At 39.7% G+C, this 19,947-nt stretch overlaps 2 protein-coding genes across 4 annotated transcripts; one reads left to right on the top strand and one right to left on the bottom strand.

The window, feature by feature from the left end:
• The first annotated feature begins 450 nt into the window (after positions 1-450).
• dnajc18 (DnaJ (Hsp40) homolog, subfamily C, member 18) lies at positions 451-8,646 on the top strand. Its single transcript, XM_074672977.1, has 8 exons — positions 451-949; positions 3,238-3,406; positions 3,782-3,927; positions 4,910-5,116; positions 5,524-5,636; positions 5,938-6,047; positions 6,150-6,322; positions 6,819-8,646. The coding sequence occupies exons 1-8, from the start codon at positions 823-825 to the stop codon at positions 6,941-6,943; spliced, it is 1,170 nt and encodes a 389-aa protein (XP_074529078.1). The 5' UTR covers positions 451-822; the 3' UTR covers positions 6,944-8,646.
• Positions 8,647-9,395: 749 nt separating this feature from the next.
• brd8a (bromodomain containing 8a) lies at positions 9,396-19,821 on the bottom strand. 3 transcript variants are annotated; one of them, XR_012598330.1, is made up of 20 exons: positions 19,401-19,821; positions 18,900-18,996; positions 18,411-18,480; positions 18,280-18,329; positions 18,010-18,132; positions 17,818-17,898; positions 17,636-17,700; positions 17,198-17,340; positions 16,676-16,867; positions 16,124-16,205; positions 15,803-15,952; positions 15,512-15,660; positions 14,852-15,332; positions 14,720-14,763; positions 14,352-14,617; positions 14,029-14,121; positions 13,867-13,935; positions 13,422-13,756; positions 10,589-10,633; positions 9,396-10,391 (listed from the first exon to the last, which is right to left on the bottom strand). XR_012598330.1 is itself a non-coding variant. In XM_074672143.1 (20 exons), the coding sequence occupies exons 1-20, from the start codon at positions 19,441-19,443 to the stop codon at positions 10,332-10,334; spliced, it is 2,556 nt and encodes an 851-aa protein (XP_074528244.1). In that variant the 5' UTR covers positions 19,444-19,821; the 3' UTR covers positions 9,400-10,331. The 3 variants fall into 3 exon arrangements, 2 of the variants coding, with proteins under 2 accessions (XP_074528244.1, XP_074528243.1); XM_074672143.1 differs by having other exon boundaries at positions 9,400-10,391; positions 13,474-13,756; positions 18,900-18,966; XM_074672142.1 differs by having other exon boundaries at positions 9,402-10,391; positions 13,474-13,756.
• Between the last annotated feature and the right edge of the window lie 126 nt (positions 19,822-19,947).

Here is a 19,947-nt window from a genome sequence, read left to right as displayed (position 1 = left end):
ACTTAACCACTAGGCTTTACCAGCACAGTTTGCAAATAATTCAATAGGACCAAAAAAAAAAAGCCAAACATGACTAAACACAATCAGGAACATCTTTCCTGTCCGTAATTTGCACACAAAGGCAAAAAATTAACATCCAGGAAGAATTATCAAATTTTTATTTTTAAAAAATGGTCCTTTTTGTAAATTAGTTCTGATACTCCTGAATGTATCACAAAAACAGTTCGGAACTCTGCCTCTCACTGTGGAGCTCGCATGCAGTAGCATCACTGCCTGAACTGCGTCTATCAATGAGCTCTCTAAGAATAGTAGAAAAAAAATAAAACGACTAACAAAGAAGACTGCTTCGAATTTTAAAAAATTGTTTATATGATTTATATTTTTTAATTTTAGATTTCGTAGTTTCCATAAAAGGATGTGACGTCAAGTGTCTTCTTCGTGGGTCAAACGCTTACCCCGCCTCCTCCTATCCGTCACTGCCTAACGGTTTATTATAGTAGGGTGGCCCTTTAAATACCGCAAAAAAGCTGAAAGCCTAAACAGCCCTTACATCAGACTTTTGTCTAAAAATGGCCAAGCTGCAGGCCGGTTTGCAACCTGACAACAACCGCCATCATCTGAATATCGGATACAGCGAAGGACTTTGAGTGACTGCAGGCTCGCGCTGAGCTAACGTTACGCAGCTGTCTGAAACCAAAGCTAACGGCTATCCAACGTTAGCAGTTTGGTCTGTCCTGGACATATGATATAGGCGCACTGAAACACAGAGACAGACCTCCGTAGACAGCGTCAAGGTGCGAGCAAATATTCCGTGACTTTGAAATGGACAAAGAAGAAGCAGACCAGCTGATAGAGAAGGCGAAGCTGTGTTTACGGTCAGGACGGACAGATCGGGCACTGCAGCTGCTTTACGAAGCCCAGAATATTTACCCCAGCACCCGGGCCAGAGGTAAAATTAGCTGACGCACATTTTGCAATGGCAGCGTGACTATCTGACATGAAGTTAACTGGGTAACTTGTCACAGCTTATTAACTGCTGCAAATACATTATCATATTTCAGAGGGTGGTTATTTTTAGACGGGGGCAAAAACTAGCAATGTTGCTAATATTGTTTATGCTTCAGGCTAAGAAGTATTGAAGGGTTTCCCTTGTATACCAAAGGCTGTGAGGCTTTGCTGTGTGCAGCCTTTATATTTTTCAGTTGGTTTGCTTTACCTGGTTGCTTTTGCACTATGGCATCATAATCAGGATCAATGGATTTTCATGTGGTAGTTTGAACACACCATGCACGCAGTGGCCGTATGCCATTAGGGGGGACTGATCAGATTTTGCTTTCACATCGCACATTGGGAGGGAGGGAAGAGGGGTCAAAACCTTTTGACAAAGTGCACAGTCAAAGCCGCTGGACTGGTTTTTATGTTTGCAAGGGTACGAGCGAATGTCTCAATGTAGGACACAACACAAGTCATCACTGATGATTTAAGAGTATGAACATTTGATTTTTACTTGAGATCCTAACACATTTGCAAAGAAATTGTGACTGAGGGAGATGGGATGGAGTGGGGGCCGAAGGTTTGATTAGAAAAGAAATAAACAAATACATAAATAAACTAATAATAATAATTAAAAAACTAATAAAAATAATAATAAATACAACAATACATACAAGAATGATTAATAATAATAATAATAATAATAATAATAATAATAATAATAATAATACAAAATAAAACAAAAACTTAACTAAATCTACGATGGCTCGGTTAGGTTTAATAAATATTATAGCACATAGCTAATAACTTTCAGACTATAGCTAATGCATGCACATGAGGTTTACAACAAGCAAAAAAATAGTTCCAGAGCAGAATCACTTGAAAATCGTCCATGGATTAACTCGAGTTTTTGTTTTGTTTGTTTTTTAATCAACAAATGTAACATGCTCGAGGTAAAGATTACAGCCTCTCATTTCTTTGGAGACAGCAACCGCTGTTTGCTAGCTGTCACCTGTAGCTAACGCTAGCCCGAGTAACACATCACCTGTGAAAGGTAGATAATTGTTAACAACAGTAACTTATAGTAGTGATGTTTGTCGGTCATCCACATCTTCTCATTGAGTCATCTTTATTCACCAGCAGATTTAGCAATGAACTTTTGTCGCTCGAACATGCATTCTTCCAAGTCCCCCCTCGTTTTTGATTGTCTGTGTCAAAGTGAACACAGCCCGTACCGCGTGGCTTGGGAGCAATACTTGCTTTTGGTGTGTTTTTAGACGTTACTTTGCACCAATAGACTAAATAGACTGTATAAAGAGTAGACAATGTGGCATGGTTTTTACGGTCTTGTGTTTCGAACCAACCAATAAAACGGTTCGGTTGAATCAACCCGGTCGTAAAATTGTCAAGTAGCGATGGCCGATTATAAGCGGCCGTCATTACGTCACTCCGCGCCATCACGTAAACTTAAAGTGTAGCTATGCACGTATTGGCCTGTCTGAAGTCTAAAAGTATTTATAAACACTATCAATCACAATTAACTGTTTTGACTCATAATGAAAGGGCCGAAGGGGATACAAAACATGGCAACAATCAGAAAACACAAAAGCATAAAAGAGAAACTGCAAAAACATAAAAGTGAACACAAACACGTATGAGAAAATACAAAAATACAAGGGAGGAGTAGAGACTTAAAAAAAAAAAATACTAAATAAATGAATAAAGAAATAAATGCAGAAGAAAAAACAGAACAGGTAGGCACCTGCACAGACAGGGATTGTTGCTGAATGGACAAATATACCTGTCTGTCTTTTAACCAATATAAGGTGTCCTAGAGTTGGTTTCATTTTTGGTAAGGGTTAGGTTAAGGGTTGGCTTGTCCAGTCAGCAATGATCCCTGTCAGAGCAGGTACCTACCTTTTTGATGTCCTCTTTTGTTGTGTTTCTGTTCTGTGTTTGTTTTTTCTTTTGTGTTTTAGTTTTATCTCTTTTTTTCACTTCAGGGCCACCATAGTATTCTTAGCTTGAGGCCAAACTGAAATTGCCCAGGGCTCTGCCATTTTATCTTGCTAAATACACCACAGAACGTCACATGGGCAAAGCAAAACTCTCAATAAAGTTACTGCTGGTTTTCCCTCGTAACAGTCCACCCTCTGTATTTTCAGAAGGATTTTCATGTCTTGTACCATGTTCAGTGGGATTTGAATTGCCAGCAGACCTCACATTCTGTGCTCTTGTGTGTAGTGCTTATCGATGCCATATTAAGGGATGAAGGCCCGTCCCCTCCAGAGGCGAATAATGTGCCCCCACCAAGTGGCTGGAGAGACGAAGACATCAGAAACAATGAGAAGAGCAATGCAAGTGGTGATGACAAAAAGAGCTACACTGAGGATCAACGCCAGGGTGTTCTGAGGTGCATAATTATTCCTGAAATTGAATGTTTATGTTTGTCAGCCTTTTATGCTCGTAGCCAACTGATGGCTGCCATTGTCCTCGAGTTTGCTGGCTGTGTAAATATATCCCATTCCTGCTATTCCTAAACATTGGTCAAAAATTCAACAACATATTCACAAAGGTTTAGGTTTTCTTTTCATCAGTCTGATACAAATAAAGCCATAAGTTACGTGCCATAACATCCTTGACATTAGAATGAGCTAGCGCCATTAATCAACCATTTCATAGTTACACCAAGATATCCTTTTGTTGACTTGTTTTTGTGCATGTGGTCATGACATCTCCTGTAGGACCTGCTCATTTTTTTCTAACCTCAGTGATTTTTGTATTGCAGAATAAAGAATTGCAAGGACTTCTATGAAATCCTTGGTGTTCCCAAAAAAGCAAGCGAGGAAGATTTGAAGAAGGCATACAGGAAGTTGGCCCTTAAGTTTCACCCTGACAAGAACTTTGCTCCAGGAGCTACAGATGCTTTTAAAGGTACAAGGTTTAGCAAAGAACCAGAAAACTGCTTCTGTTTTTTACATGCTCTGCAGTGGTGAAAAATCTATTTTTAACTGTCACTTGTTGTTGTATCTAAGCATTTTTACATGGTTGGCAGGGCGTTTGTCACGTAGCAAGGGATATCTCCAGTTTAATATCTGACCTTCAGCTAAGTCAGAAGTAATGGGCAATTGAAAACATCCCTCTTACACAAGTCAAGTGTTGAGTAAACAGGGCAACAGCTTCAACCTGGGCAATCCTGTTGTGCCAGTTTTCATTAGGTTTGGAACACTTTTGCTTATTTGTAAACTCTATAATGCTTGAGATACACAAGGAAGTGAAGGGAAATACAAAGGTCTGTGTTTTGAAGAGGGGAACATCAACCATTGTAGTTTGTCTGGCAGTCTGCTTACTGCAGAGTCCTGAAGTCAGAAGTTATACCCAAGATACAGCTCATAAACTCAGTCATACATTTAAAAACTCAACAAATCCACTTCATTTGCATTGACACTTCAACCTGAAAGCCATTCTGCCACAATTTCACCAAGTTTGACGAAACAGAAAGAGATTGTTACAGTTTGGACACCAAAAGCCATTCAGCTTGACTGGATTAACAAAAACAAAAAAAATCTTCTGTGAGTTCTAGTCAGTTACAGCTGCACCAGGCATGAAGTTAAGGATCAAGACTGAAGATCCACCCTGTCAAAGATAAACAAATAATGTCTGAGGGAATTCACAGTTTAACATGAGTTGGCCTTGGTTAAAAATTTCAAAGTGTGAGTCAATGAACTATTTTTTCAGTTAAAGTTTTTGGAGCACATTTTAAAAACTGTAGCCCAAAACTAGCAAAACACTTATTTACTAAGGGAGGGGGCTGTGACAGACCACTGAACTTAAGGTTTCAAGTTCAAGCTTTAACAGAAGTGTATTTTTTTTAACCTCGACCACAACTCAACGTTTCCCTTCTCTCTCTCACCAGCAATAGGCAATGCTTATGCAGTGCTGAGCAACCCTGAGAAGAGGCAGCAGTATGATCAATACGGAGATCAATCCGCAGCCTCGAATGCACCCCAACAGTCCAGCCACAGTCGCCATGGATACCACAGAAACTTCCACAGAGACTTTGAGGCCGATATTTCCCCAGAGGAGCTTTTTAACATTTTCTTCGGGGGAAGGTTTCCCACAGGTGGGTGTTTATTTGTTTGGAGGACATTTTTTCAACAAAGACTGATTTTCACAGATTGCAAAAGAGAAGGACAGACCAAAGAGAGTCAACTGTTAAAGCTGTCATAAAAGAAAAACTGAATCACTCATTTGGATTTGGGGAGAGTCTAAATGGAAAATTAGAATATTATAAAAATGTCATAATTTCATGTAATTACGCATTAAAGCCCAGCAAGTCATGAGTGATAAAACCTGAAAAACCTTTTTGAACTCAATGACGTAGGAAATGCTCTTGATTTAACATCTACTATTATTTTAATTACTTGATTTTTGTTTTTTTATTGTTGCTTCAGAAAAATGAACACTATCTGCTTTCTTAGCGTGAAGGTGCAGATTTTGTAAAAATATTTTTTGCGTATTTTCCTGCAGGAAATATCCACGTGTACACGAACCAAGGAGCCTCCTACTCTCAGTTCTATCAGCCTCGTCGTCGACGTGCTTATGAGAGGCGCGAGGAGGTGGTGGAGGACAACCAGAGTCAGGTCAGTGACTCACAAACAATAACTGAAAAAAAACTGCAGCACTGTGTTGAGATCTTATTTATATTAGTCATTAACATGCCTTGTTGACATCTTACAATGCATTTTTAACGCGGATGCAGTCCTTTAATGGTGTTTCTCCATAACGACTGACTGGTTTTGTTCAGTTATTGCTTTGGAAGAGAGTGGTTTGCTTTAAAGACACAGAGGTACTTTGCTGGCATGAGTACAGTGGCTCAGTCCAGCCTACATACAGTATAATACAGTATGCTTTGTAATCTGTGCTGATTTTATCTTCCCACAGAACACCTTCACAGCTCTCCTGCAGCTGCTCCCTGTGCTGGTGCTAATCCTCATATCAGTGTTTACTCAGATGATGGCCACTAACCCACCCTACAGTCTCTTCTATAAGCCGTGAGCCTGTCCTAACATTAGCCTTTTCAACAAATCTCACTGTTCTGCTTGGCTTGACGGTAAGGTTTCACTGAATCTGTGTAAATGCTGTGTGGGTTTCAGGGCCATGGGGCTAGTGGTGTCAAGGGAAACGCAGCACATGGGTGTACCATACTACGTGGATAAAAGTTTTCAGAAGGAATACCGTGGAGCTGCACTGGACGAACTAGAGAAAACCATTGAAAATGACTACATCGAACATCTGCAGAACAGTTGCTGGAAAGAGAAACAGCAAAGTAAGCATGACGCTTAAATAAATGGGAGTTTCAAAGGGGTATGATAATATCTTAATTCAATTTCAGCCATGCTACTTGGCCTGCAAATCCTATTACCAAGATCAACTGTTTCAGTACAAATGCTTTTAATGCCTGTCAACACATCTGACCTCACAAAGACTTAGGTTTGTTTTTTTTGCATGTTTACATTTGGCAATAAGAAAATAAGAAAAAGTGTGCAAAGCATATGAAAACCTTGATTTGACCTCATATGGGGTTTGTCATAACTGATTTGTCTCAACAATCCTAATGTGTATTCCAGCAATAAAACTTTTTACTGCTATTGTTTCCACATCAACAATCAGCACTGCATCAGTGCTTAGCTAAGGTAACTGACAACTTGCTGTAGGTAGCCTCAAAATAAAGTATATCTATGAGTTAGGGAAACTGTGCACTCTCATTTTATGTTCAATTACACTGCCTGTTACACGTCTTTTTTTTTGTCACCCCTCCTCAGAGTCAGACTTGGCAAACCTGGGACAGCTATATCGAGATGATCGGTTGAAGCAGAAGGCTGAGTCGATGAGGCTCGACCACTGTGAGAAACTGCATCGGCTGGTCGGACGTCAGAGAGGCAAATGAGGACTGTTTGAGAGGAGAACATGTTTCTTTATGGACTTCAGAACAACCCAGCAGTTTGGTTCAAGTGTCTAATTTATCCAATCTGGCCACTTTGTAAAGAAACCTGTTTTGGTTACAGCACAGTCAGTGGGAGACGATGCCGATGGAAATAATGTGCCTTCTCTCTTCTTCGGTGGTAGAAAATAAGAGTTGCATGTTGGCTGCTAGCTGTGGCAGCAGCATCGAGTGCAAGCTCAATGTGGAAGTGTGTGCGAAGACCTGGAGCCTCTAGACTTTCTTATAGAAACGGTTTGACTTATGAGGTCTCCTTTTTGGGCTATGAAGGTAGTTGTATGTTCACAAAAAAACTGGTTTATTTGTTTGGTTTATTTATTTTCTTGAACGTGTTTGTGTCCTTGCTGAAATGATAGGTTTATTTATTTATTAGTTCATTGATGTGAATGTTACTTGAGAAGCTTGGCTCATACTTTTTCTGTAGGCAGGAAGTAGGTACGATGACTTAAATCATGCTTTAGTCTTTGGACAGCAGAGCTGTGAAATGACAGAACGTTTTTTTTTATTTACATGGACAAATCAGACATTATCAGTGTTTTTAACTTCTGAACTGTTGTTAATCAGGCAGTTTGATCTCTGGCACCATAAAATGAAAGGGAAAAAATCAAGTTCTGAGAAAATGTGATGATTTCTCATCAAAGGTTTTGATTGCCAAAAAATAAGCATCTTACTCTCTACACTCCTGCTTGCATAGGTGTTTCACTAGGGATAAAAAACGGACAGTTTTGATTAAAATAGGTGGATTGGGGTTGTCATGTTCATTTGTTACATGCAGGGAAATCACTTTAACCAAAAACCCTTTCATACTTCTGCACAGTACCTTTGTGACTGACCTGGAAGAGTGAGATTTGGCATGCAATACCTGCTTTTACTCAGTCGTGCACAATTTTGGGACATTTTTCTACTCAGAAGAATGCAACAGCCCGTGTTTTAAAACCATTTTATAAATCCTGCGTCTTTTCATTTACTTTCTGTAAATGATAAATGTGGAGACAAATAACTCTGTCCAGATAAGAAGTGTTTTTATTTTCTCTTCAGTCATGCCATAAATAGTATGCTATCTTTGCAGAATCGTGAACTTTAATTTTTTGTACTGAACCTGTATCATTCAAACCCCACACAGCCATTAACATTTGTTGCTGTGCACTAAGACTGCCAAACTGCCTTAGCTGTTCTCATACTTATGAATTATTCAGGTTCATCTCAAGCACTTTTAGGTTAATATTTAATCCTGTGTTCCATGTTGTTCATGTTGCATGCAGCCCAGTGAGTGAGTGTTCTATTAGTTACATGTTTATTTCATGCACAAACATCTTCCTGGCTACTGACACATTAAATTATAAGAATGTTCAGGTCCACACTGTTACTCACAAACATGACAAGCAAACACAAGCTGTGACACACACAAAATTCAGGTTTTATTATCAGTAAGTGTGGTATTGCACTTAAGAAACACTGCAGAATTCAGTTTTCAGCCAAAAATGTGAGACAATTAAAGATGTATCCAGAATATGTTTGTTTTGTCACAGTTTTGTTCATTTGTGAAAAGATGGTGTTTTTAGTCTGTTAGGGTTTCCTTGGATGCTTGTTCACATACAAGAGCAAGAAAGAATTCATTTTTTTTAGTCTGATTGAGTAATTATAAGCTGTTGGTAGGTATGCACTGATGTGAAAATGTTGGCGGATACCAATATTTGATATTAATATTGCTGTTATGGCCGATAACCGATATTTACCGATATCAATATTGGTAAAAAAAAAAATAGTGATGAAGATAATAAATAAAAAAAAAACAATCTGAGTTGATGTGTCAAGGAAGTTCAGAGAGAAAGAGCGACGTGATAGTGAGAAAAGACACCATGGAGAGGATCAAAGGATGTAGCGCCGAGATTAGCGTGATCAAAAAAGTACGTTTTGTCTGTTTTTTTGGATCAAAACAGGATGAGAGACATAAAAGAAGAGAGTCCTGTATTCTTAGGTAGTTTTGATGTTTACATTGTCGTAGAAAACATTATTTGGTTCTTGGAAGATCATTCATGATGCACTGAAATTGTCCGATATTGATATATTGTGCATCCCTAGCTGTTGGTCAAAGAGTTTGGTTCAAGGTAATCAGGCTAAGACAAACCTGAGTATTATAACTCATCAAATTAACCGAACAACTACAGTGGCTTAATCTCTCAAAATACATGCGACTCACTCTCCTCCCATTGTGAAATGTGCAGCCAAAATACTGCCTACATAAGCACCAATATGTTGTGGTGTTGGAGCCTTGCTTGAAACTAATGACACACTCTTTACACCAGCTAACCACTCTTTAACCAGCTACACCAGCAACAGAACAGATTCCTCTGTTCTTTAGAGTTCACTGATTCAAGTGACAGTGTTATGTTTCCTTTGTTAATCCCAGAAAGAATGCTGCACAAGTCCACATTTTTCCAACAGAGCTGTCTACCAATTATTACTTCATAATTACATAATGTCTCAAAACCTAACTTCTAAAACAAATCGGCTCGAGCATAAAAATCAGCCCAATGAGAGCTTAAATTGACTGAAAACATCTTTGACAATGTGGAGACAGTGAAGATGATCAAAAAGCGTAATCCTCTTGTTATGTGTAACTTCAATATGCAAACAAACTAACGATAATGAGTTCAGGCTCATTTTAGAAGTTTTATTCATCTGAAAGCTCACAAAACAGATAATTAACATGACATTTTCTCAAAAATACTGCAAACAGCTCAGAATATGCATGAAGGTACGGATTCACAGGAAGTGAAGCATCAAGAATATCAATCCATCACAAACAATACACACTCACATCCAAAAATGATCTGAATTTGTTTTTTTTAATTAGAGAAACATAAACAGTTAAAACCAGCAATGAAAATGTTTGAAGAATTAGTATGTGCCCCCCTGATCAGTCAGATATTCTAGATTTAAACAGACTCTTTGGCCTCTGTGTAAATATATAACACCCTCTCTGTTGGCCTTCTTTTGTCCCATTTGTAAACAACATGTCACCTTTACTGTCTTTCTTCAACCTGTTGTAATTCAAAGCAAGCAAGCCTTTATGATCTGCATCTACGTCTGTGAGAAGTCTGACCTATTTAATCTGGGATTATACAGTAATTCATAACTGTATTGCTATCTCAGAAGTAGTTTGTTCCTCCAAGCAGAGTCAACCGATTTATCCTAGAGTGCAAATGAAAGGTTATACTGCCAGTTATGCAGAGTGAGAATCTGCACAGCTGACACAGAATAAATTCAGTCCCGTGGTGTCACACTTTTCACCTCAGCTCCAGGAAACTGTCAAACTTTTTATTCTGCAGCTTCATTTCTTCATCTTAAGGTCAGCTTCTATGGCACAGCGGCGCCCTCTGGTGCCTCCATCCTACAGCCAAAACAGACAAAGGGGAGGAGTTACCATTACTGTGGACCCCATTAGGTCTTCACAACAGAGTTCCATTGATAACCAAAGTAAGGTCTGTGAAAATGAAAAGTAAACACATATGTATCCTGCTTGCTTCAAAAAACAAACACATGAAAGGAAAAGGAAAGCTTTCTTCAGGTTTAAGGACAGGTACTTACAAAAAGAGAAAGGAGGAAGGCAGGAGATGACATGGAGACAGTGTCCTGTAAAAGGAGAATTACGTACATCAGAGCTGCTATTTAAAAGTGCTGCATCAAGCTCAAGATAAAGATAATTATTTAAATGTTAGACATAGCACAACACAGGGAACGCTTGATATGAGCTTAAAGAATATTTCTGTTCAGGACACTTCTTCTTTGATGCACTACTTATTCATTTTAAAGTTTTTGTAAGGAGCATGCTGACATTTTAAGCTAATTAATTACAACCCCAATCTTCGGTAGAAGTCATGGTGGCTCAGGGATTCTGCACCACTCAAGATAAGAAGAAAAGTGACATGTACAAATAAGAAATAAGTATTTATTACAGCACAAACTTCAATAAAATTAAGATGGTCTTTCAATTGCTGATCAATATACATTTTGATGGTTTGCAAATCACTTAAATCCTATATTTATCTGAATAAAGAGCAAAGACAAAATATCAATTATTAAACCCAAAAAATGTTGATACTTTTAAGTGGGGGCAAGGACCACAAACACTGAAGTTAACATGACAAGTGGCTCACCACTCCGCGAGCAAATAGTCCAAAAATTTTAGATAAATGCTCTTCAGGATAAAATTGCTAAATATTTGGGTATTCTATTGTCTGTGGTTTGTTATATAATTCAGAGTTCAAGAGAAGGTAGAGAAAGCCTTGTACCAAAGGGGCTGAAGACAAATACAGGAAGAATACAGGATGGTCATGATCTTCAGACCCACAGGCAGCACTGCATTAAAGGCAGATATGACTCTGTAGTCGAATCAATGCATTGGCTAGAAACAACTTTTAAAACAGCTTTCTGTGAACATGGTTGGTTGTTGTATCAACAAAAGCAAGTTGAAAATTGATCAATGAAAAGTGGAAACCTTACATTAACGCGATCAACAAAGACCAGCAACTTGTCTGGCTCCGAGCTTTAAAAAGGAATGGTCTAGTGGTCTGACAGATCAAATTTGATGCTCTTGTTTAGCATTAATCCTTCACTTTAAGATGAGAAGGGTGATAAAGCTTGTTTTCGGCACACAGCGTAAAAGAAAGCATCCATGATGACATGGTGATGCATAAGTGTCGATGGAGTGGCTAGCTTTCACACTAAAACTGATCAGCTACAGCTTTCAGTGAACATATGCTGCCACCCGGACAATGACTTTTTTTTTTCAGGGAAGACCTTCCATATTTCAGAAAGACACTACCTAACCACTTTAAGTTTGTGTTACAACAGTTTGTATTACAACTGACTGGTCACCGATCAAAACCTCTCATGCATCATAAAAATATACGAAAAAAGGAGACCCCCTAACTGATGAGCAGCTAAAATCAAGGAAGAACAGGAAAACATTTCACTTTGAAAACTCCAGAAACTGGTCTCCTTGGTTTTCAAACATTAACAGACTGTTAAAATAAGGTAATGGTTGCTGCCATCCAATTTAAAATTAAAATGTATTTTTCATGAGCCAACTGTTTCAGTTTAAACACCTTACACGCTATGTTAGCACTACTTTAAACTGATTTGCAAAGCATCAAATCCTGATTTTATCAACCTTATACACAGTGTCTCAACTGTTTTTGGAATTGGGGTTGTACATAAAATATGTTCTACATACAAATAATATAGTCAACCATATTCAAAGCATAGCATAAGGTTGTACAATCATCCCCTACCTTCACTTTACAACTGGTTTTGGCTGAACATCAGATCTCTTTATATTCAGCAATTACTATTTATTTTGGAAAGGTAAATATCTTAAGAGACTGCACAGTTTCTTTAATGCAAAACACCTTGGCGTAAAAATTAAATATCTAAATGAGAGAAATGACTGACGTGAGAAAACTTCAAAATCTAAAAAGTTAACTGCCCCCTTTTATTTTTCAAAGTCAGTTACTGAGGTGAGGAATTAGAGATTTTGTACAAATCTCCAAAAACAAAGTAGAAGTTACATTACTGATCAAAAAAAATTAGTTAGCTAACCTAAATGTAGCTCAGTTTATATGAGGTTCAGTGTCACACTGGGCTAAGGTATTGAAAGGTAACAAAGAAAAGTCTCTCCATGACCCCTGCTGAGAGAAATAAAGCTTTGTTTAATATATAACTCTTAACTGATATTTGCACTCACCTATTTTTATATTTGATGTAAACCAATGCCAAAGAAACAGCTTGAAGGTAGATTATTATTGTATAAACTTACTGTATGCTTTGGTAAAAAGGTTGTAAGTAATGCTTTTCATATGACTACATTATCAACTTACTGCCTGTCATTTTCCAAAGCATAAGTCATGTTTGAAGATATTAATGTACGTCTTCAGGTGGAATTTAAGCTGTAATCAATGTGATGAAAATGTGAATTTAACTGTAAAGAGGGCTCTCCATGAGCAAACACACTTTGTACTGAGGTGCGAGTCTGTTGCAGGAGCATACATGAAGTGTATAAGAATATTAAGTAAGAAACACTTGCTTCATTTACTCCAAAGTCACAGTAAGATCATGTCAGTGTGCAGTAGAGAAAAAGTGTTACCTTTGGATTAGTACTGCATTCAGAGAAAATCTGACATCTTACATCCAATATGCCAGAGGTATAGGTTGAGAATTGACCTCCCACACAGCAGATTTTTGCTGTGATGGATGGTTAACCTTTATCATTGATGTTCTAAAGTTCTTTGTTTTGATTTTGACTCCACAGAAAGAACAGCTAAGAATGTATCTCTCTAAGTTCTAATACGCTTTGGAAAATTACAGACGGATCTACTTTTGCATCTCTATCTTCTACGTTTAAATCAGCCTGTTGTCTCACCCTTGTCTCTTCTTCTGTACTCTCTGCTTTTGTCAAAATTCTAGTGAAGCACCTTGTCAGTGGAGTCCTGTTTGCGTGTGCTCTCACGGCCCCTCAGGCTCTTAGCGCTGATGCCAGCCTCTGATGTCTCCATGATGAGCTGGGTGGCTAGAAACTGCTGGATCTGCTCCAAGACGTCGCGTTGCATCTCCAGAGCCATGTGGTACACGTCGTGATCCAGACTGTTGTACATGACGGCGTTCTGAAACATCAGCATGATGTCCCTTTGGAACTCGGCTGTGGTCCGTATCAAACCAGTCTCTATGTTCTTTTTTATGGTGGCAAGATCCATGGGCCTGCAGCAGCAAAGAGATGAAAAGTTGGTATTCTTGGAACTAAAATGAGCTCTTTTTGGTGATCAATAAACAACCACAAAATGAGCACAGCAAAAATATCCTGTACTGACCTGTGCACAATACTGTGATACCCTGGTGCAATTTCATCCGTTACTGGCTGCAGGAAGACATTTGCATACCTACAAAACATAAACATTGTTTGTTCCCATAATGATAAAGACTTTAAAAAAAGAGAACTGAGTATGATTGGCCTATGCTAATGTTTTCCTGACCTGTGATTGGCAGCTGCACGCCACACAAGCATAATGGCTTTCTTCCAGATTTTCTGAGCCTGCAGAGCTTCCAGGTCCTCACTGCACATGGAACTACAGAGTCATAATATGCAAGAGGGAAGGAAGTAAAAATAGAAGGGTCAAAAGAAGAGCATCACCAAGCTGAACCTGCTCTGCAGCATGACTCAGTAAAAGAGGTTTTTGTTGACAGAAATGTAAAACAATCTGCTTACACAACATCCTAACCAGGATCTAGAGTCCAATATGTTCACATTCAACAGTTTTTGTCTTATTTTGTGTGACTGTGTGTGTATGAAACTCACAATTGTGATGAGGCAGGGCTGCTGGGGATAGAGTCAGCTGTGGTGTGGAGCTGCAGAGACGAGGAGGCCGTGTGGAGGCTATATCCATCCTCGCTCTCGCTGGCCACAGGTTCCAGCTCCATCTCCTCCTCTGGCTCCGATAGGAACCCTGCGTCACCGTCAGCGTCATCCTCTTCTCCGCACGCCGATGGCCCGTTAACTTCACTGTAAACTTTAAACCCTGAGGCACTGTCTCCAACACTTTGTCCATCCTCTGCTTTCATCTCCTGTAAGAATGAGAAGGAAAGCAGAAAAAAATAAGATTGGAGATGTAGATTTCAGAACACAAACAGCAGGCATGTTTACTCTTCCCCAAGCGGGCGACATACCTGAGACTGCCTTTCTGTCAGTGGGCTCTCTGCTAATACTGAGCCTTAAAACAGAGAAAGAAGGTCACGAAAAATACAGGAGGACGCAAACTGTATGATTTAACTCTACTAGTGATGTATATGTATACAAACCTCCAGATGATTTATCAAGTCTTTGCTGTGCCCACTTCTTGCTATCACACTTTGTGGTTCCATCTGATGAAATCTGGCTTTTCAGGTGCACAGTTTCTCCAGTTTCTATCATTGGCACTGGCTGTAAAGTTGCTCCATTGTGGCAATCCTCCAGACTCTTTGAGTTGCATGAGGATGAGGAGGTGGAAGGAGGGCCCCTTAGTCCCAAAGGGAAAGCTGCAAAACAGTTATCTTGACTGCTGCACAGAGAGTGGAGTGAAGCAGAAGCCTCACCCTCCACTTGGAACACTTCTTTCTTTCCCTCCAGGCTACTGTTTTGATTCAAGGACTGTTGGACCCCAGTGGACACTGCAGGGTGAGGGTTATGGGGCTGGAAGGGCCCAGCCGCCCAGGGACCAGACAAAGCATGGCTGTTCTCTTCACACAGTGACAGAGCAGCCTCAACTGCAGCTGCATCTAATGCCTCTGCAGTCTCATCTGCCTGTGAAAGAAGAGATCCGTCAAAAACAAACTGCTTTTTCTTAAATCATTGTTTGCCACATAACTTAATCTTAGTGAGGAGGTTAATGAGTAACTTTTGTCCTCACCAAAAATAAATACCTAAATATTTTCATTAGATCTCAAGTTTGGTCACAGTAAATTCTACTTGAAGCCTTGCACCTTGTCTTCAATGATAGCGATTATGTCGCCCACTGTCTTCAGGTCCAGCTCATCTCCCATGTAGGAAACGGTGACATCCTCCTCACTGAGCTCTGACACCTTCACATCTGCAGGGACAGGCTGGCATCCAGAGGGCACCATCACGTCCACTTTAACAAAAAGATAGCAACTGACTTTTAGCAATATTTTTGTGTTGGGATTTTCCATCTGCAGAAATTTTTTTCTGGTTCTGTTTAACAGAAAACGGGAGGAGTTTTTCCCCTCTTATACAATGATTCGATGGGGGCAGACCTGTGCTTGCAGAGGCAGTGGTGCCGGAAGGAACAGAAGTGGCAGTAGAGAGGGGTGCATTTGACGCTGGGTCTGAACTGACCATGAAACCCAACGGGGCAGAAAACTGGGAGGGACCTGCCTCTAGAAGACGGGACAACATCGGGGCACCTGGCAAGTAAGCATTCAGTCACATTAGTGCAAATCTCAGAGAGTAAACAGGTGTAAACTGTCAGTGTAAACTGTTTATGTAACAAAAGCAGATTATGGCAGAGCTTTTATGTCCGTACATTCTTTTACAGACTTATCAGTGTCAAGAAAAAAGCCAGAGCAAACTCATACCCGTCGCCTGAGAGAGGGGTTGACTCGGCAGAGCCAGCTGCAGATCATGCACTCCTGTAATGGACAGGTCTCCCTCCCCCATCTAAAAACATAAGGTATGAAAAACATTAGACATGTATTTTGGTTGTTTTCTTGCAAAACCTGCAAATTAAGTGCTGTTATTCATTTCCAGCCTGTATTTACAATGCTTTCATTTCCTTCCCTGCTGTGCCCTTACAGACTGGTCTGTATGTCAGAGCAGATGTGTTGCCAGATGAAGATAAACTAATATTGCCACACAGCTTTCACTAAAAAGATCGGATAAAACATGTCATAAACCAAACTATTTCTGAAGGAAGAATGAGGTCTGTGAGTCCAAATGTTTTCATCAGTAATTAAATTTGCAAAACAGACTCAATTCATTATGTTAAGGACTACAGCATTCACAGATACCAAACCAACAGGACCAAACAGGAGGCATGACCTCAGTACTTTCAAAAACACACAGCAGGTCTAGAACTGATGATGAAATTAGCACTGTTGGCATTAAAACAAGAAGTCCCCTCCAGCTACCAGTCTGGCATTTGTAGCCAAGATGCTTCCTTTCTTCAGTAACTCTGACAGCAGTGGAGATGGAGGTGGCGTGGCCTTCTGGCCCAGGAGTTTCTTTTGGGTGGGGTCGTCAAGAAGTGACCCATGGCTGATGTCATCATTCATGGGTCCAGAAGACTCAGGAATTGTCATTAATCTGGCTGACCCTGACGTCTGGAGACAGACATGGAAAAAACAAGGATTTATTGCTTTATTACAATCAAGTTGTGAATCTGATTACCAGCATATGTCAAGTACTTAATGTGTCTCTAACATGCTGTTGTCTCTCTTTGTAAGAGAACTGTCAGGACATCATATTCAGATTCTGATTTCATATATTGTAGGCGTGTGGGCAAGTTTTTTAAAGTACCAAATTAAAAAGCCGGACAAGCAATCAAGTTTTTCTACCAATGTTTCTAAAGGAGAGAGATTTTACAGAAGGGCTGTCTCATAGTGAAAACTCCTGAAGTTATTACTTTAAATCCGCAACTTCAGATGACTTACAGTCTTTGTTGGTGTAAGATCCAGTGTCAGGCACTCAAGTGGGTCACCTGTTGAGAAGTCCTGACTTGGGGAGCCACAACCTGAGGGTGAATGCATGGTGATGCCAGGCACTCGCTTTGGTGTGTTCTTTGCCACCTGTCTGGCTGAAAGAGGGAGGGGCAGCACAGAAGGGACTTTTTTTAACCAGTCATACGTTGGTGTTTTCAATAAGATGAACATGATCAATCTCACAGTCAGTCGTTCAGTCAGTTACCCAGTATATTAACTCTTTAATGCTATCATATAGACTGAGCAGCTAAGAATGCTTCACTTCAACAGCTTTAATCAAACTTAGTTTGCATAGATAAATGTATTATTTGAGAATTATCTAGGAGATCACAGACCATAAATAGTGAAGCATGTTTTCCCAAGAATATCTATTAAAATTGAAAGAATTACCCTGAAAAGCAGCATCTGTGTTCTTTCTTTTTAACTCAGCCTCATCTTCATCCTGTTTCTTCTTCCTGGTGGTCAGACAATTTAGCAAATGTTTTTTTTGTAATCTAAGCTTATGAAGAAAAAAGGGGGATGCGCAGTATCATTGTAAACAGAGGTGAAAAAGAAAGTTTGTTGCATTTTACTGCTGAATTTCTTCCCAAATCTCCTCTAGTTTGGAGTCAAGGTGTCCTGCTTGAATCAGCTCAGCTTCTCTCTTCAGCTTCCTATACAGAAAACATGACATCAGATTTCAAGGCTGCTGCTTATGATGAAACATCAACGCTTTGTAGCTTGACAAAGATGAGTGCAAGCCATTAAAAACGAGGCTCATATACCTGTGCGTCTCCTGTGTTTCTTTGATCAACTTCTTCAGTTCGTCTATCCTGTCAACTGTCAGCCTGCGCACTATCACATCCTCCACTGTCTCCACCACTTCACCTTTCTCACCACGCTTTCGCCTGAAGGAAGCAAATGGAATGCTTAGTTTAGACACTGTCTCTGGCATTTAATGTGAATTCATCTGTCAAACATAAAAAATATGTAATCTATTTTAGAGTACAAGTCTACAAAAGCAGACTCAAGATAAAAGATGTTTATGAACTCACTTTGGTGCTTCTGTTGTTTCCAGGAGCTCAGAGTACTTGGAGGCACAGTGCTGTGAGGAGCCAGGTGACAGACAGGGATAAAATGACATTATCTTTGTGTTTTGCAATGGAGAGTACAAAATTTACCTTACCTTTTGAGAAAACCAATCAGGTGGTCGCCCAGATTCTGCAAATGGTTTGATGGCTCGACTGACAGATACCCTGTTCAGGAAAATCCAAGATGACAAACAAAAGTTTGAAACTGCCATCTATTTCTGAACTTTTTTATAAATGTCATGTGTGGGTTTTTTTTTTTGTAACTTAAGACCAAATTCTTTCTACGGCTGCATCCCATCTACATTTATTTGGATTGTGAGAAGAAACCATAGCACCAATCCTCCTCACAGCAGCTACTGAGCCACCTTACACATGAATGGTAATTCTAGATCTCAGATATGGCTCTGTTTGGGGCAATGTATCATCTTCAATCCAACAAATAAACATTTTCCACGTGTTCTCATAAAAAATGAATGAGTATGACTTTATAATTACATAAGTATAATGGAATTTCTGCCCACATCAAAGAATAATTAATCCCAGTTTAGGAAAAGAGCATCAACAACAAAACAATTATTCAATACCAGTTCTGGTCCCCACTCTTCATGACAGATGTGGCCAAACACAACTTCTCCCTCACCGACCATGGTTCTGTTGGTAAAATGACAAGCAGCTTGTGTTCTGCACAAGTGGAGAGAAATGATCAGAGCATGATTTAGATCTTAATTTTATTTATACAACACCTATATGTCCTGCATATTCATCTGAGTGCAAATATCAGGCCTGGCATTGTTAATCTCTTGAGCTTGAGCTTCATTTTGATGCCACCCAGAGCTGCCCACCATGCCAACAGTCTCACTATGGACACATAGCAGGCACTGACTGGAATAAGCACACACAAAGAAAGCACTACGTTTATTGAGCCTGTGTTACATATGAAGCACCATTTCTCGGAGCTGTCACCTCTTGATGACAGTTATTAATCCTTCCAGGCTCCTCTCTAGGAAGTTAGTGCTGATAACATCCACGGTACGACACACTCAGCGCTAACAGATAGCATGCCATGATATCTGCTATGTACTCACTTCCAACCCCGTTTGCCATGTTCCTGTCATCCCGACATCCCATGCATCGCGGTATATAGAAACCAGCAGTTATTAACACTGGTGAATTCCCGAATCGACACACATAAAACGATGGACGTTAACATCAATAATCGTTAGCTGCGTTATAGATGTGGAGGATTTGTCTTTCTTGGCTAGCAGGCTGCTGAGGAACCGTTAACCGTTGAAGTCTCGTCTTTCTTAGCTGTTGGAAACTTAAAGATTAAGTAGCGAGCTCAAAATGCTATGTTGACCATAGCAATGCGCGAAGACTCACTCAAACAGCTTCAATTCGCGTTACCTCCTAGAGTCCGTGCTAAAAAGAATGAAGCATAGGACAAAAAGCATCTGACTGGTCACTAACATTATTTCTCATTTAAGCTAGCAGCGACGTGCTCATACACGCCCACCACAGTTGCTTTATGATGGTACAACCCTGGATGCTGATACTTGTACCTTTACCGTTAACTCTGATGATTTCAACAGAAACTGTCACTTTCCCGGCTCATAACTGTTAAATATCTTAATA

Source organism: Halichoeres trimaculatus, unplaced genomic scaffold, assembly GCF_033239565.1.
Source record: "Halichoeres trimaculatus isolate MK-OKI-2021-1 unplaced genomic scaffold, fHalTri1.1 fHalTri1_scaffold_6, whole genome shotgun sequence".
Lineage (NCBI taxonomy): Eukaryota > Metazoa > Chordata > Actinopteri > Labriformes > Labridae > Halichoeres > Halichoeres trimaculatus.
Note: the sequence above shows the minus strand (reverse complement) of the source record. Positions and strands in the feature narration are given on the sequence as shown.

Coding starts and splice junctions, on each gene's coding strand:
- dnajc18 (XM_074672977.1), top strand. CDS start 823: ATGGACAAAGAAGAAGCAGACCAGCTGATAGAGAAGGCGAAGCTGTGT. Junction 3,928..4,909: donor AGCTACAGATGCTTTTAAAG/GTACAAGGTTTA, acceptor CTCTCTCACCAG/CAATAGGCAATGCTTATGCA. Junction 5,637..5,937: donor TGGAGGACAACCAGAGTCAG/GTCAGTGACTCA, acceptor ATCTTCCCACAG/AACACCTTCACAGCTCTCCT.
- brd8a (XM_074672142.1), bottom strand. CDS start 19,443: ATGGGATGTCGGGATGACAGGAACATGGCAAACGGGGTTGGAA. Junction 14,764..14,851: donor ACTTGATAAATCATCTGGAG/GTTTGTATACAT, acceptor CTCTGTTTTAAG/GCTCAGTATTAGCAGAGAGC. Junction 14,122..14,351: donor AGCCCTGCCTCATCACAATT/GTGAGTTTCATA, acceptor ATGACTCTGTAG/TTCCATGTGCAGTGAGGACC.